Consider the following 17,958-nt stretch of genomic DNA (forward strand, 5'->3'; position numbering starts at 1 on the left):
GTCACAGGAAGGAGGTCGTAGGACCTTTATTGCTGAGCAGAGATGTGAGTGCCCACTCTGAAGTAATTGGAGCCAGTGCTAAGCGCCAGCCCTGGCCGGTACATGTGCGGGTGTGAGTGCTGGCACCTTGCCCCTGTGTCACTTTCAACCTCGCAAGCTGCTCTGACGATTAGCTACTGCCGAGCAGCTCCAGCACTGCCCATTAGCACAGGGAGACAACAGCGGTGGCACTGACAAATGCAGTTTGCTGTCAGAGAATTAAAGATCTGGATTTAGCTGCCTCCTAGACGGACACATTCACAACACAGGGAAGGCAGTTTTTTGTCAAATACCCTTTCACTAGGGCAAGAGTTAAATTCCAGCCCATCAGCTAGACATTGAATGAGTTAGACAAAATCCTGAGTTAACAGGACCCCCAGCTAGCAGGCAGCAGTCTGTAACAATGCCAGTTTTGTTGGTCTTCTTCTCCAAATTTTCTGTTAAAGGACTCCTCTACAGTCCCCACGGTTGCCAAATTCGTAAAGATTGAGGGACTGGATGATGTATGAGCATGAGCCAGCAATCAGTCGGTCTGTCCGCGCCTCTCAAATGCCTTTTCATAGCTGGCATCACTGCAGTCTGTCAGCCTTTATACCTATTCCCATTCCGCTGCCTGCTCCTATACCGGCCCCCCTTCCTTTTGCTTTTTTTGTTTCTATTTGGTTCATTTTTGCTGTCCCTTCCTTTCTTCCCTTCCAGAAAGTGATGCACACTCGCAAAAGACATTCTGAGCTGTACCATGAGCTCAACCACTCGTCCAAGTTCCACACCATAGACAGGTATAGCAGGGACCCAGCCATGTCCACATTCAAGGTAAGACCATTGTCCAAAAGTGGGATGGGAACCCGCTGTACCCACGCACCTCCACTCCCCTTCACACTTTGTCACTATCCTAAAACCCCACTCGTTACTTAAAGAATTGACATTGGAAAGAAAAACACTGATTTCTGCGCAGCTCCAAATTGCAGTAATACTGTATGCGTCACAGAAAATGGTCAGCACTGACTGAGCACTGTAGTGACATTGGATTCCCTTGTAAATGTAGCTTTCAGACTATTAAAGTCATAAAACGTCTGAGTGAAGCTACCAGTCATTTACAAACACGAGGCCCTTTTGAGAGCATTCACTGTGTCTTTTTCATCTGATTTGCTGCCGTAGAACACAGTTTGATATAACGAGAGAACTTGAATCTAAAGTGAATTGTGGATATATTTTCAATGCTATTTTATTAATTCTCTTAGAGTACACTCTTGTATGTATCAAACAATAACTACCTCATAAATACAACTTTAGAGGCACATTCCGTTTTAGCTTTCAAAATCTAAGTCCCTTTTTTCACCTGGTGTAATTGGCCAGAACTTAATTAATTCCCACTTATGGCCGGTATCATATTAATTACCTGTCAAAATGAACTGTTAGCTGAGGGATAATCCACTAGAGCTTGTTAATCAAAAATCAAATTCTGCAATTTAAGACCTGTGAAACTTTTTTCACACCGCACAATAATGCACTGCAGAAAAAAAACTAAATGCACAAATGCTTTGTCCATGCATGTCAGACTGCTTGATATGTCTGTTTACTCTTTCATTGAAATTTGAGTGTTTTAATCAACCTTGTTACACCTGTGGTGTTCCCGGTCAAAAGTGACCGCCATAGGAAATGCAACTTCCAGACTAATCAATGTATCATCTTCACACAGACCCCGTATATATAGATTGATGTTTGCCTTGTACTCCTTTCAGTCTGAACCCAATAAGTAGGTGATTGACCAAGTGGTTCTCTGACAAAGAAGTTCTGGTCCAGGTTTTTGGACATGATAAAGAGGGCACTGAAATTAAACCAGAGATAGAGGAGGATGTCTCTTAAGTGGAAGACAACACAGATTTTGATCCAGATTATGACGAGACTGACCAGTCAACAGATGGAGAGGGAGAGGCACCTGAAGAACAGGCACCTGAGGTTCCAGTCCAAGAGTGGACACTTGCTCTGGTCTTCATCCCCTCAGGACAGAGGAAGTAAAGAGTGGAAAACATCATAAATATGATGCTAGGGCCAACACGTTATGAGACATCTCGTGTGGATGACATCAAGTCCTGCTTCCAACTCTTTTTACCATTGTGCATTGAGGGAATTATACTAGAGAAAACTAACCTGAAGGGGAACCATGTGTTTAGGGATACCTGGAGGGAAATGGACCTGGTTGACCTCCAAGCATACACAGGTCTGTTGATTTTAGCAGGAGTGTATCACTCAAACAATGAGGCTACAAGAAGTTTCGGGAAAGGCAGAAAAAAACAAGGGCATGCGTGTTGTGCTGGACATGAAAACCGATCTCCAAGGGCATAATATAACATGTGACAAGTTCTTCACATCATATGCTCTTGGTCAAGAGCTGCTAAAAAGAAAGCTCACCATGGTAGGGACAGTGAGGAAGAACAAGCCTGAACTTCCCCCTGTACTGGTATCGACCAGAAGAAGTGGGACTCTCATCAAAATTTGCTTTCAATGACATGACTGAATGACACACACACTCTTCTATCATATGTTCCCAAGAAGAATGGAAATGTCATCCTGATAAGGATTTATGTGCTGTATATGACTTTTTTTTTTTCTTTTGTATTTGTGTGGGTGGTTAGGTAGTGTTTTTGTGTGTCAGTGGGGTGCTTGGATGGGCACCTGTACGCATGAGACACAGAAGCATCTTTGAATCATTAAAACGCCATTAGCAGCAGACGAACGAGTCCCTGCTTGCTCTGCACTGACCTTCAGAGGGCCAGTTTCATTAAGATTTAAACACATGCGCACATGCCTGCACTACCTTCATGTGCGAAGCTCCAGTGCATGAAGCCAGGATGAGTTAGTCAGCCTCGATAGGTGTACTTTTCCCTGGCATCGGCAACATGCTGGTTCACATCTAATTTACACCGCCAGTAGAGCAACAGAGGCCAGCATGACACCTTTCATATTCCCCGTGTCGTGTAGGCACACGCTTATTGTACTGTACATACACTTGCACACATGGTAACATTGTGCCATATCTCAGTGCCAGACGCACTGCTTTCCCCTTCATTCCTCATTTGCTCAGCGTCTTAATCAAGATTTTCAGAAGCACTGGCCGACTCCCTGTTCATTAATGCCAAGCATGAATTTTATGGAAGGGAAGAAAAATGGCAGGCTGCTTGGAAAGGCATTAGCCATATATGAGAATGCTGTTCTTAACAGTTGCACTTCAGCATGCTAATGTGCTCTAGAGGGAGCTCAGGTGTGATTTGAGATTATGTACAAATGTAAAAAGAAATGAAAAGCCAACAACAAACAATATATAGAATGTTTTCTAGACTAATTAGACAAACTAGAAAGCATATTTCCCTAGGTTAATGACGTCATATAAGTTATGGAATGAGAGGGCAGCATAGATGGGGCTTACTCAACCGAATCCATTATGTTAAAAGTAAGTAGGCAGTTCACTTAACTGTGAATAATTACACAGATAATGCTATCAATGTCAGGCCTTTGACAGGACCCAGCTTGAGTTCAGCTCCGCTGTTGTCAACATCTCACTTTGAGAGTCACCCCCCCAGACACAGACATGCTGACTATACAGTAATTATGGAGATGAGAAGGGTGTGTGGGTGAATGTGTGTGTGCGCGCGCGTGTGTCCGTACACTTGCATATTAGAGTGCCTACATGTGTGTCCGCATGCCTTTGTGTGTGTGTGTGTGTGTGTGTGTTTGTGGACGTGAGTGTCCACTTGTTCCTTCTTGTTTGTGTGTGCATATTCGTTTGAGATCGGTGTGTTGCACTCCCTCCGTTTGAAGCACACAAACTGTGTTTAGGTGACAATTGCTGCATAAATAATGATATAATCGTTTCATAATAACTTTAATAACCTCCTTCCTATGTCATCTGACAGACACTGACAGCGATTTTCACATATACTACACGAGTGCTGTAATTTAATAGCAAATGTAACGGCACTTATGTTTGCACCAGGATATCTTTTTACCAATGGACACGAAAAGTACCGTGGAAGTTAACATTCACTCTCTGCTTAGTCAATAAGGAGCAACTCACCTTTTAATGATGAAGAAGAAAGAGGAAAGAAAACATCTCACTGCTTGTTTTATGCCTAATGTTGACTCATCTACCTGAAACAATGACGTCACAAAAACTCCCCCCAAACCTTTGCAGGCCTCTTTCTCTTTAAAAGTGCCTCAACAGTATTTCCACCCGAATCCCATTTGACCCCTACTAACAACCACGGCTGGTGTTCGTCCACCACAGGTCCCCCCTCCCCCACCACCGAGGCACAACAATGAGCCATCGCTAGTTCGCAGAGCGTCCCTCGTTTACAAAGAAAGTCAACGTAAGACATGCTAAACCCCACATAAACCTCGTGCAGTAGAGCCCCTCTAACTCATTCTAAAGTAGGCCATTAACGTCACTACGTGTCACTGTGTGTATCTCATAGTTTGCCACTGTACGTTTTGTGTGTTTCTTTGTACTCAACATGTAACTGACATGTCACATGTAACTGACTGCTGGTTAAACCCCCTTCTCTAGTTAATAACCATCCTATCATAGCTTTGCAGCCACAACTTCAAGTTGGCTACAAGTTGCCAAAGCAGACCTTTGATTTTCTCCACACATAGAATCAGTAACTGGACCGTAGTAAGAGCAATACTCACGCAAGTATAAGGACTGGGTCAGGTGATGTATGGATCTTCTGTAATGGAAGCTACAATCATTAAATGTCTGGATACCTAATGTGCAGCATTAGTTACAAGCATTAGTGATTCCAAGATCAAGGAGCTTATAATTACCAACCTACATAAGTAATTAACAGCAGTAATTGTAAATTGGGATTATTACATTAGCCAATTTCACTTCAATTGCCAAACCTACCAGTTAGTATATCCCATTGTGTGGGTTCAGCAACCCAACATTACCCAGGTTTGTCCTCTGTCTTTTACTGTGGGCTTAACAGTGGAACATGCTTCTGGAAAAAAAATATATAACGTGATGTTAAAGACTGATTAAAAGCTTGATTAGTAAAGTAATTGCAGCCATGTCAGAGATGACGGTCAACCTAGAAATGAGGAACTGTCTAATTCTGAAGTCAGGGAGGGATGTGGGGTTTAGCAAACAGTCAACTCAGACTCTAATATTTCAGTCCATCATTGGCTTCTAGTGTACATGTGACACAAAAAAGTATTATTCTAAGGCTGTCAGTGTCAAACTGTAAGTTTACTCCATAGTGGCTCATCCACTACATGTCAGCACTGTGTGCTGTGATTGTATTTGATGAGTTTTAATATGAGATCTTAGTGGTGTGGTGGTGTAAAAGTTCAGTGTATCACAGCTTATCCCCCTTTGTGCTTTAGCATTGACACAACTAATGCTAATCCCCCTTGCTTCATTCACTACTACAAATTCATAGCAAATACATACAATATGGAAACGGTGTGATCAAAGACATGGATTTGTAAGGTGGTCTGATGCAAGACTGGATTTAAATTTGTTATTGTTGTGGATGTTGTTTTGCTGTTTTGAGTTTTTTTGTGTGTTGTAATCATCGCTGGAGCGTCTATTTCAGTGCTGAGGTAAACCTTGTGGCAATAATCAGTTCATAAAGACAATGACCCAACCAAACCAATTTCTAATCACCTCATAAACCCGAGATATTCTGCCCATAAACTATCTCACTGGCACTAAAAAGGGGCCAAACACGATGCACTATGAGTTCTGATGACTCTACAAAATATCACAAGGCTTATAGAATCAAAAGAGACTTGATTAATTTTTGCTTCTCTGGAAAGGTAGGATCTCTCTGTTGGCTGTGTTGAGGAGATGAGTGGATATCAGAAACTGTCCCACACATACAGGCATGGGCACCTTTTTTTTTCTACTTTGACATCTTATCCAATTTTCTATGTGCCGTGGGCTTAAAGTGGTCTTGGGCATTACATGTGACATCCTAGATAAAATGCACACTCCATAGCATCTCTCGACTTCATGCTTTTCTTTTCTTTCTTGTTTCTTTCCTCCTCTCTGCACACTGCCCCCTCACATTCTTGTTAACTCCATGTTGCTCAGTCATTCTTAATCCCTATATTTAGCTGGAGGCTGTTCAGTGATGACTCAGTGTTGCTGTTAATAGATGAAAATGAAGAGAAAAGACATGACCTGAAAGATGGCGGAGGCCGGCACTGTATCACCAGAATTACTATTAACCTCGATGTCGAAAATCACCTTGTCTGTTTTTAGCTTCTTTAGCAGCTGGATAGTGTAGAGATAACATTGCTGCCCTCCGTGCAGGGTTCAAATCCCAACTGTGGTCCACCTTCAGTTGTGGTCCTTAGGCAAGACCTCCTTACGCTTACCCTGCCCTGTACCTTGTAAGTTGCCCTGTACCTTGTAAGTCTGCCAAATGACTAAATGTAAACGTTGCTATTTCTGCAGTCTGAAAATAAATGCTCATGTTGCCCTCTGCTGCATATTATGTTGCTATTTTTGATTAACATATACGCAACCTTTAAATTCTATTCGGCAAAATGACCAAACGATAAACTAGGGCTGGCAAAGGTCAGTTGCGGTTCTCCTACTGGTTTCAGACATCCGTTCAAATTTAAAATGTGAAAAGATGCATAACAGCTCGTTTGCATGCTGCAATAGTTAGAGGTCACCGCGAGTGGATGTTTGCTTCTTAGCTGTTATTTTTGCATTGTTTACATGACAATGACAGTGGCTGACCTTAAATCAAGTGTTTTATTATATATACACAGTTGTCAGCCCCCTTAAGAGAATAATAGCCTATCTGTTGTGGTAGCACTTGTATTATACTCCACTCAAGTGGAGAGAAAGTGGGCTGCACATTAATGCTAATGACAGACACAAACTCAAAACATACTGTGTTTTAAGTACATTGGATGGTCTGGCAGGGGCATGGAATCCATTTCCATTGTCTTCCATAATGGAGACATGATACAAATGGAGTCAGTGGGGTTACCGAAAGGCAGCGTGGATGCAGTGCAGTATGTTTAGCAGTGCAGTGCTAATGTTTAGATTTAGAACAGCTTCTTGGCCTCAGTCACTGTGGCACAAGCCTGTCATTTTCTATCCTCTCCACAGGGTTAAGAAGGTCATAACACAAATTTGCATGCAGTGCCCAACGATGCAGTGTCGTGCCTCTCTCTCTCTGTGTGTGCGAACTAGAAGGTGTGTGTCTATGTGAGCGAGAGTTTTCACTGCATAATGGCCTGGCTGATGCATTTTTTAGCTCTCAAATGGGATATATTTCCATCCCATCGTCTGCTGTGTTCTTGATTAAATGAAGCGTGCTTGGCTTCCCCTCTCCAGATAGACATGAGGAGTTGTGCCGAACGCAGTGGGTAGGAGAAAAAGACAAAGGAAACAAGCATTCTGTTTTGTTGTGATTTCACTCATGCTAGATCAGAGCAGGGATGGCGATACATTTTCAGCTATGAAAGACGTATTTGCAGTATGTGGACTTGGGTGTGAATTCTATAATGAAACCCAAGTCTATTACACTAGAAATACATCGTAGAATAGTCTGCGCGGATTCTTCCATTAGCCTGTCCCATAAAAGAAAAGTCTAACCTGGGGTTCTCTTTTTATGCATACACGCTTAACATTAATGACTCTTATTGATATTCCAGCAATGTTTTCAAGCCACTGCAGGGATATTTAGCGAAGGTGACGTGTACGCTTTGAGGATGTCTCGTGTAAAGTGAAGATGTATAATTTTAAATGACAAAGACTCAATTTTTGTTGATTCAGTGAGGGCAATTTGCCGGCGCTTGCAAACCCTGTAGGTCTTGATAGTCAATTTGCTGGCATTAAGCTAAGGGGCTTCAATTTCACATTCCAGCAATAAAGCAAGTCCTCCCCTCTTCTTCCTCTTCATATCTCATCCACCCTTCTATTCGTCCTCACGGCTTGACATTTTCTCTCTTGCTGTCTTCCTCATTTACCCGTTTCTCCCTTCAAGCTCAGCCCTCGTGGCACGTTTGAGGCATTAATTGAATAATTAATTTCTCTCATTAGCTTGTTTTTAATTATTTCCTTGCCCCCTTCTACGTGCTGAGTATAAACTCATCTACTGTTTTCATCCTTCCACACAAATTGCCCATGAAAACTGAAGACTGGTGGAGTGTAGCTTTAACATACTGGCTCTATCAGTGGCTCCTAATGAGGGGACGGTTAGCCCAGCCGGAACAAGCCTAATACAGGCTTTGTGCACCAAGAGCCACAATACTAATTTAGCTCATTTAGTGTCCTTGGGCCAATTAAAGGGAGGTGAAAAGGGCCAAATCGCTAGCTGAAACTGTTTTCACTATAGGAATACAGGCCTTGCATTGCATTGTACAGCACTGCACAAGCCCAGACAGCTGTGAAGCGAGCCTGTGTGTCTGATTGCTCGTTTGTTTGCAGTGTGTTGCACTAATGGAATTTATTTGCCCTACATTCTCTAGATATGGCTCCTTTGAAGGCCCTTATTACTTGTGACACAGATTCTCTCCCAGTTAAGAGGTAAATGATGCTAAAGACTGCTATGCCCACTCAGTCCATTTTCGTGATCGCTAATAAGTTATGCCGGCACTGAATCAGCAATATTGATGACATAGTGAACTAAACACACATTGAAACCTTGAAATAGTCCTGTTCTGAATGACTGACAGCCCACAGCTGTAACACCACTGCCATGTTCTGGTATCCACTCAATCTGCTCCTGCATTGTTTGATGTTACTTTCATTTTCTTCATGCATAAATGTGATTTAACTTTGTTCTATGTGAGCCTCACACTTAGTTTATCTTTCTTCTTTACCTTACTGCTACATTTTATTGATTTTTGTTCTTTGCTTTTTTTTTTTTGTTTCGTTTCTGTTTTATGTCCTTTGTTGACTGACTGGGCCTTGTGTTGCATGCTTGTTGTCATGTCCCAGTTTGAATGTAGCCAGACAGTCAACAGAACCATGGGCACCCAAGTCAACAAAGGTAAAGTTAACACGCTTACCCGCAACCACCTGTCCTCCCCCATCATCTCCCAAAGACAGCCTGCTACATTGCTCACCCACATCCAGACACGACTTCCATTCCATGGTCCAAATGAGGGGGACACTGAGTGGCAGAGAGTGGGCTTCCACCAACTCTATAGCAGAGACTTCTTGGGATGGCTTTACATGTGTAGCAGCACTTTTTTTTTTAGTTTGTACTTTCCCACTGAATCCCTGCAAACTGTTATGTCACTTTGGTTTGTCAAAATGTAGTGTAGATGCACGAAATGTCTAGTGTTGGGGCGATTAGGCTTAAAACAAAAGCCTTGTTAGTCTCGTCTTAGTCAAAAAGTTTTTGTCAAAGATATTTTAGTCTCTTTTTTATCTTATCAGCTATAGTTACCATTGTATGAGGTAACTGTTGTGAGGGTAGTGGGAAAAGTGATTCAGCTGTATTCACCCACATTTGGACTGAAATACTGTTCACTGGGTTTAGCTTTAGAGAAGAAGCTCAATTGACAGATAACATTAATACAGGGATGCTTCTTCAGTGAACATGCAGGGGAAGCTTGAGTTGGTTGACTACTAACATTAATCCTGGGACGTACTCTGTGCGTTTGATAACAACACAAAAGATATCTGAGGGGAAGTCAACATTACATATCCACATCTACAGCACTGTATGATAAATTTACTTTTCATAACTGTTGGCCTGCTGCTGTTTTACTCTTAAAAAGAAGGTTATTGTACAGCAGTGCATTGAAAAGTTCTCAATGCTTAAGTAAAGCTTTTCGCGTTTGTGCTTTATTTGACTTTATTTCCATCATGGCCATAAAACAGCTCCTATACAATTTTTTTTTTGTATAAGAGACAAAAGACGGACTAAAACCTTATAACTGACATTATGTTAACCTCAAAAACTTTTAGCCAAAACAAAAAGCTCCAGTCATTGCAGTTAATATCAGCCAAGTTGTTGAAGTCACTCTAGGGAATCAATTTGGGCACAGACGGGATGAGGCAGACTGGCATTCAGAAAGTAAAAATGATGTGAGTCTATGTGGCTTTAACAACCTTAGACACACACAGCTGTATTGCGCTGCTGGCCAGTCAATACAACTTCCAAGGGAACTTCAATAACAAACAGTAGTAGTACATACTTTGTGTTTTTGGCACTAGTGTTGCTGGACTCATCACCAACCCAACGTGATATGCCCAATAGGAAAACACCTGTTACTTCAGAGCAGCAGTACATGCTGTGAATAAAAAACAGACCTACCGTACAGAAGCTGCTGTAAGCACAAAACAGACAGGAACATAAAAAAAAAAAAAAAAAAAAAGATAAAGAAAGAAAATCAGTAGATAACATTGAAGAGATACAGCAGAGGGAGTAAGGTTTATGTGTTTGAACCAGAGGCGGAACATACAGAGTCAGCAATGTCCACTTTATAGCCTAGCGTTGACTATTTTATGTAGTGTGTTAACACATACAGTAAAAAAATCAATAATGCAGATAGTGTGGAAGGCATTTCCATGCACTAACAACCAGATTAGTTATCCCTGTTCAACATTATTTAGAAAACATGAGCTCCAAAGCTGCTAGCATTGCACAGTGGATTCACTGTTACGGCTTCATAAGAATCGGATTTCTTTACGCCCACACGTCGTCCTTTCTTTTATCCTTTCTGTAGTAGTTGTAGTTGCTTTTAATGGCTAGCATATACGATCTTTCACCTGCACTGTCCTTGATTCCCCAATTTACCTGTAAGCTTTGACAGGTCTGGATGTTACAGTTTTTCTCATTTGCTTGAACACTTCGGTCCACTCTGATTTCTCATTTTCAATAACAGAAGGTGACTGTTTTGTCAGCAGCAACACCATCAGACATTAAAAACATGCAACAAAAGAAACATTTGCACTCAAACAACTCAATTTGTGGCCAAACTAATTCATTCTTACAGGCATTACACAATTGGCAAGACAATATATAAACCACCTCAACCTTAAGTGGGGCATAGGTTATATAGTTAGGTATAGCATGAGGGAAAGGTGAAGCAGACAGTCCTTAACATGAATAGTATTCTTTCCTCCCAAGGTAAGCTAACAAACCCTGCTTCACTCTGCACCTGCCCTTTTTCAGATGAGAAGAGGCCTGTTAAAATACTATAAAAGGAGATTTTCAAAGAAAGATTTCTTCAGTCTTTGTATTGAATTCCGGTGTTCAGGTTGATTTCTCTGTGCCCATGAACTGTTGCCGCCATACAAGACCTACAAAAAGCATGTAGTCTAGGCAAATTTGGACATCGAGTATTTTTACTGTTTTCTGTCTTCAATGAAAAAGTAACAAACAATCAGAAAAACACACAGAGAATGTTTATTGTATTGTATTGCATCACATTTCTTTTTTTTTGCCTACATTGGTTAAAGTCAGAAAAGCCGAACACTGAAATGATGACTGTAGAAATACTGACAAATAAACAATAAAACCAAAGAATATTCCTGGGAATATTTATTAGAAAAAAGGACTGAAATACTGAGAAGATCACTTTGAGTCCAATTGATCCATGTTTGCAAATAGCAACACAAGTGGTATCTTTTATAGCTGGATGGAGACTTGTTGATTAAAATGTGTGTTGCTTACAGGTGCAAAGGAGATTCAGCATTATGCAAGTACTTCCCATCAGCCATGAATACATATTTTCCTGAACCTTGTTTAAAAATGTGTGAAATCAATAGAAAAGTGCATTTGCAAGAGACGACTTTTTGTGCTAAGAAGGCGATGATGAGGTTCAAGTGGGTCCCAGTTTCAATACGTGTGTCTCAGCAATTGAGAAAGACTGTAAAACAACAGCTTGTTCCAACACAGTTCGATCATGAGTGTCTAACCGCGGGCGTTAGATCACTGTCTGCCCTGTTTCTCTTTGTGTGTGCACGTTGTGAGTGTGTACATGTGTTATTTTGTCTCGTGAGAGAGCTGGTGAGGAGGATTCAAGAGATGGAGGCTTTGTGAGATAGAGAGAAAGAGAGAGAGAGAGCGAGAGAAGGGGTAAAGTGTAGGCACAAAGCAACAACTGCCTGTTCACCTTTCTGAAGGTGTGGGAACAATGTTATTGTTTCGGGGCAGAGTTGTCAGTGACTGTGATTCCTCCTCTTCTTCTCTCTTCTCTGTCTTCTCCCCTCTCTCTCTCTCTCTCTCTCTCTGTCTCTCTCTCTCTCTCTCATCACCCCCTTCTTGTCTCTTCTCCCTCCCATTTCATCACCACAGAGGGAAAAGCGATGGAGCATTTCGTCTGCCGGAGGTGAAAGGAACTCGTCGAGTGTAAGTAGAGGGGTTTCTGGCAGAGAGAGTGAGGGATGAGATGGGGCTTTGGGGGCAAGGAAGGGAGCGGAGGCTGAAAGGAATGGCAAAAAGGGAATGGGTACACACAGGGTAGCTGCACAATCGCGTTAGCCTACTCTCCCAGGGATAAAGTTGGGCTTAACTGCAGCATTACCCACACTCCTGCATTACAAAATGTTCCTTCGCCAGCATTTAGCATGCAAATTGGCTCCTAGATTATGCCTTTTGTATTCATTTTACCAACTGCCAGGCTGTGACGCAGGGTGAATGATAATCAGGCAGATATTGCCCCCTAGCGCTCCAGCGACAATCATCACATGGCAACAGAGGAGGGAGGTGCTGTGCTACTGAAGATCAGTGAGTTGCGTGTGCAAGAGAGAAAAAAAAAAAAAAAAGAGAGAGAAAGACAGACAGGGATTGAGGGTGTGAATAGCTTAAAGTGAATTACATGTGAGTACTTCAGAGGAGAAGAGCTGCTGCAATGAAGGGAGGTTGAGACTGTAGAGAAAACAAGGAGAAACTATCTATAGACGTGAAATCAGATGCAGGAGTGTGCTCTAAATTCCACGGGTTTCATACAGTATGTACAAACAGGTGCAGATGTTGGGGTAGGCACTCTCAAAATGGCTTTACAAAGAGCTCGTCTTAGGATGTGTTGTCCTGAAAAGTCTGCTGGAAATTGTGATGAATATTCAGTCTTCACCTTCTGAATGTTCATTTAGAGTATGAATATTCAGCTCCGCGAGGTCCAAAAAGCTCTGCTGCAGCTGGGTCCATCATGTCTGTAGAAACACGCCGCCAAGTAGTCTGTGTCATTTTTATTTATTTATTTATTTATTTTGAATTGTCTTTGTATGTCTTGCTCCAGCAAGAGTCGTCCGGGCTGGTGATCCCTCATGTCTTTCCCCAGCGCCATATCTGTGAAAATTATCTCCATGATATAACGAGTCTGATTTGAATAATAGCCCGTATCTGATGCATAATACTAGCTCTAATTCCACTTTTAATCCCTCAACATGTATTTTACATGCATGGTGGGCACATCTGTGGACCGTATGCAGCGCTCATCCAGACCTAGAGGGTGTCATTCTTTTATCAGGCACTTTGAAAAGTTACTGATTGGGAGAGGTGGGAGCTCAAGTAGGGAAGATGTTCTTATTTATTAGAGCTTTTTTTGCCATCAAGGTGGAAAGGTTCTTTGTATAGCAGGTATGTATGGTGCAGCTTTGGAGTATTTTTGAGGTTAAATAACTTCTAAGAAATGGCACTGACTGGTGAGTGAAGTGTTGATGTTGCAAAGTCACATTCACACTCTCTGAGTGCACATGTTAATGCATCCATCTCCAAATCTGTACACAAGTCAAAACTGGCCAAACAAATAGTTTTCTCCGATGCTGCTTTCAAAGAAAAATGACAGGTTATCACAGCTTGGATCTTATTTCGTAGCATTTGCCGGCGTTTCTGTCCGTCCTGATAAAACCGCACTAACCTAAAAGAATCGAGCTGAGATTTGGGAGCGACCTGTCTCCAACTGTCTGTCATGGCAAGTAAGATGTCCAAGCAGATGATCAGAGACTTTAATGAGATTATCTAATTCACTATATCCGGGAATAAAATTGAAGGTGAGTGCACTCAGATGTCTATCATCCATCACTGTGCAGGAAAACTGCGTGTAAAGCAGGGCGTCATGGCTGCTAAGTGTCCAAGGGCGATTTACCAAGTATTTGATCCACATAACGTCTATGACCTTTGAGGCCCTTCATACTTTGTCTGGTTTGTATTCTGGCCTTTCAGGAAATCCTAAACTTTGATGGATGCATAAAATAGACAGTTTGGGTAACAAGTTAACTATTCACTTTTATTTTTTCTAGTTGAAAAACTATCAAATAAGACCCAGGTTGTTGAAACCAGAACTTTCCTTTACTCCCTGTGAAACCTTCCACTGCGCCTGGCTTTTCCTTAAATGGCTCCTTTCCTTGTCCACTTTTCCCATCAGGACAAGTCGACCCCAGAGGACCAGACCTCCTGGGACAGCTTCAAAACCATGACCCCCGAGCTGTCCATTGTGCCTGGGGAGCAGAAGGACCGAATGGAGCTGCACAATAAGAACTGGGACTCCTCCTCCGCTAACACACCCGACTCATCCGAGGGAGACTTCCAGACTGAAGTGTGAAGATAGGCAGACATATACACACTCACTTGAAAACACACGCTCATGCCCAGATCCAGATGCACACAGCGATAATGAACTTCTGAAAAGCTATACATAATTAATTTTTTTTTTTTTTCGGCACCCCCTTCCCAGTCTCCTGCAATGTGCTCTTTCGGATCCCGCACTGTATTTGTTTACCGCTACAGTGGACAGACATGGAAAGAAGACTGTTCTACTCTATATTTTCGCAAAGACTATTGAAAAGAAAGAACAGGGGCTTGACACGTCTGTGGCTGAAGAAAGTTTTTAAAATGAACTTTGAAATGAAAAAAAAAAAACTATGAAAAACTTATTTCTGAGAAAAAAATGTCTTGATTTTATTCTGGAGAAAAAAAAAAGAAAATGTCTTTCAATTGTTTGATGATTTAGGGGGGTTAAAAAAAAAAAAAGAAGAAGAATATTTCTACACCATTGAGTTCTTTTTATAGCAAGGGGAAAATAATCTCACTGAGGTTTCTCACACTGGTAGCCCCCCTAGGCACCCTGCTTTCATTTATTTCCTTTGCCCTTCTAATGGATGACGAAAACATCCAATCTCTTAGTCTTTTTTTCTTTTTCTTTTCATCATTTGGATGGACGGGGGTGGGGAAAGAGCTGCTCATTGATATGTGCCATCCTCTTTGCTTTTTCAGGTTCCAGTTCCGAGATCCCATCCATCCGTCACGTCCTCTGTGTCAACATTATCAATATTCCCCTCCGCCGCCGCCTCCTCCTCTTTTTTTTTTTTGTGATATTTTCTATGATTTAGTAAAAACAAAAAGTCCACCCCTATGGTTTGAAACTTTTAATGAAACAAATAACCACCAACTGAGTTGTGCTCTATGGCCAAGAAGAATTGATTGTTTGGGTTTGTGCATGCTGTTTTTTGTTTCTTTTTCATTATATTTTTTTTTCCTTTGTGTCATTTCCTGTGAGAATTAACCCATGCAGAACTTTGAACAAATGATTTAGGACACGCACAGCACATAAATGTGAGCTTGCTTTCGCTTCGCTGAGGTAATGTGTGCCGCATGTTATCCACTCGCGAGGGAAGCAGAGGGATGGCGATCGTCACGCAGAGATTGCGCCTCCTCCTTTTGTTCCCCCTCCGCTCTGAGATAAAAAGCCTTTAGAGATTGCAGCATCTGAATCCATTCGCAGTAATGCCAGAAAGTGAGGAAAATCTCTGTCATTTCAGCCCAAATGGACTCTGCTAGTGCTTTTTAGCATCCCTCATTCCTCAAAAACATACGCTTCTGCCGCTTGTATTGATCGGGTTACTTGATGATGAAATACTTTTAGGGTCACGTGACCTATCCAATAATACGCCAAATTAGACATCACCTGAGACGGATTTTCTTCTTTTGACTAGAACTCAAAACCAAACATGACCCCATTTGCTTTTGTCTTGTTTCTTGTTCTATGTGGCGCTTCCCTCCTTGCTGGCGTCATGCCGCCAGGGAGCATGAAATCTTAAAATTAGCAGTGAGGTCAGATATATCATTCTTTGATTGTATCCCACACTTGTTAGCACAGCAGCTGTAGAAAGTGGGAGCACAATACAAAAACAGAGAAGCGGTTGCAGAAACTAGAAGGTGACAAACCAGAGAGGAAATAGCAAACAAACAACAACAACAACAACAACAACAACAAAAAAAGGCCAGCGGTGATGCTTCCCGCTTGATATTCTGCACCCATGCCTCAGTTGCTACAAGAGGACGACCAGTTTCCTGCTGTTGCTACATTAGCACGTCAGTTTTCCTCACCCAGATAGAGAGGAAGTGTCAAGAGTGCAGGATGAATTCAATAGATGGTTCGATAACGCTTCTGTCGGTGTTCAAAGCAGCTTCCATTAATCTAACAGTCTGGAGAAAGAGATGAGAGACAATTTAGGAGGGAAGAAATATGGGAGAGAAAGCGGTAGCCAAGGAAAAAAAAAAGAGATCCAAAAATATAAAAGCTAGAAGCTAGAGGCAGGCAGAGATGCAGATTAAGAAGGGGGAGTGCTCAAAACAGTAATTATCCAGGGATGGCGAATTGTCCTGACATTTTCCGATGTAGCCCTCAAACCATCTGTTTAAAGATCCCTAATGTGGTGGTAGTAGCAGCGCAGCGCAGATGGCGAGACAAGAGTGCGACCCTTCCAACCTTTCAAGCTAATCAGCTGATAGGCAAACCTACAGCATTAGCTGGGCCTCGAGTTACCGAGTTAAGGTCACATTCACCTGACCTTCCTTCTGTGAGGCTCAGGATCCAGACCAACTGTACGGCGCGTCCAAGCGGGAGCGAAGCAGCGCTCTGCGGGCTGCGTGGTCTCAGTCCATGGCTGTTGTTCCACAGCAGAAGAAACCATCAGTCTCAGGTGAAACAGATTTGACCTTTACACAGACAAATTAGTTCATTTTAATTTATAAAACTGAACATTTTTCAAAGAACACTCCAGATGACTTCTCCACAAAGCCTTGTTCCCATGGTAACTATAAATGGGATTTGCAGAAAGATAGAAAGAAATGTGACTGTGTGTTTTTTTTTTTTTTTTTGTACTTTTCTGTTTCTCATTGCGCATGAACACAGGCTCAATGAGGGCTGGATGTTTGGTTTTCATGTTCAAGAACGGTAAGCGAGATTCTGTTTGACTGCGATGGAGATGTTTGACTATTATGATTACTTGAATGTGCCACCACAACTAAGGATCATCCTACAGCTTTTTTCCGTTATAAACTCTGGTGTGATACGCAAGACTACGTCGCTGTAGTCGTCTTGTTTCCTTTTCGTGCTTGAAGACTGCCCGTTTAAAAAATAAAAAATACGGATCACAGACAAGCATCTTAACTTTATGTGAAAGCCAGCTCAAAAACCGTCTATGCTCACCTTCACCTCCTCCCTTCAGCTTCTGATGCGCAGATGTTAACCAACCGCTTCAACCATCCAACATTCCAGTTGATTTAATACTGAAAGAACCCTCCTGTTCCTTTTCTCCCTCATTTTTGTTCTTTTTATACATAAGATTGTACAAAGTAGCCCTCTAATGTTTTCATAGTGTGTTTTTATATGAAAATAAATTTTCAAATTGATCTGCGTGGTCTCATACGTGCATATGTGCTGCTTCAAGGGCGTCTGTGGACAAGAGCGACTCGGCTCCTTCTCGATTTTGCAGTGTACTCACAATCCCATGTTTTCGTAATATCACTCTGGGTGTTGGGCATGACGAACTCCCTTACCCCAGAAGCATTGAAGCTTAACTGTGACCAATCAGCGCCCCTGCTTGTCTGTCTGAAAATGTAAGAGGAACACTTCTTTGGGTTTCTAGTTATGTTGCATTGGAATAACCAAAGGGGAAATGTCACGTCAAAGTGATTATTTCATTAAAAT

At 42.0% G+C, this 17,958-nt stretch overlaps 1 protein-coding gene across 1 annotated transcript in view; it reads left to right on the forward strand.

Annotated features, from left to right (window-relative positions):
* Positions 1–17,660, forward strand: part of adgrb2 (adhesion G protein-coupled receptor B2) — a 196,341-nt gene extending 178,681 nt beyond the window's left edge. The window contains exons 33-35 of the mRNA XM_026347650.2: positions 739–852; positions 12,321–12,374; positions 14,392–17,660. Coding sequence (XP_026203435.1) covers positions 739–852; positions 12,321–12,374; positions 14,392–14,568 — 345 coding nt within the window. The 3' untranslated portion in view covers positions 14,569–17,660. The remainder of the gene's footprint in view (positions 1–738; positions 853–12,320; positions 12,375–14,391) is intronic.
* The last annotated feature ends 298 nt before the right edge of the window (positions 17,661–17,958 follow it).

This window comes from Anabas testudineus, chromosome 11 (assembly GCF_900324465.2).
Source record: "Anabas testudineus chromosome 11, fAnaTes1.2, whole genome shotgun sequence".
Taxonomy (NCBI): Eukaryota; Metazoa; Chordata; class Actinopteri; order Anabantiformes; family Anabantidae; genus Anabas; species Anabas testudineus.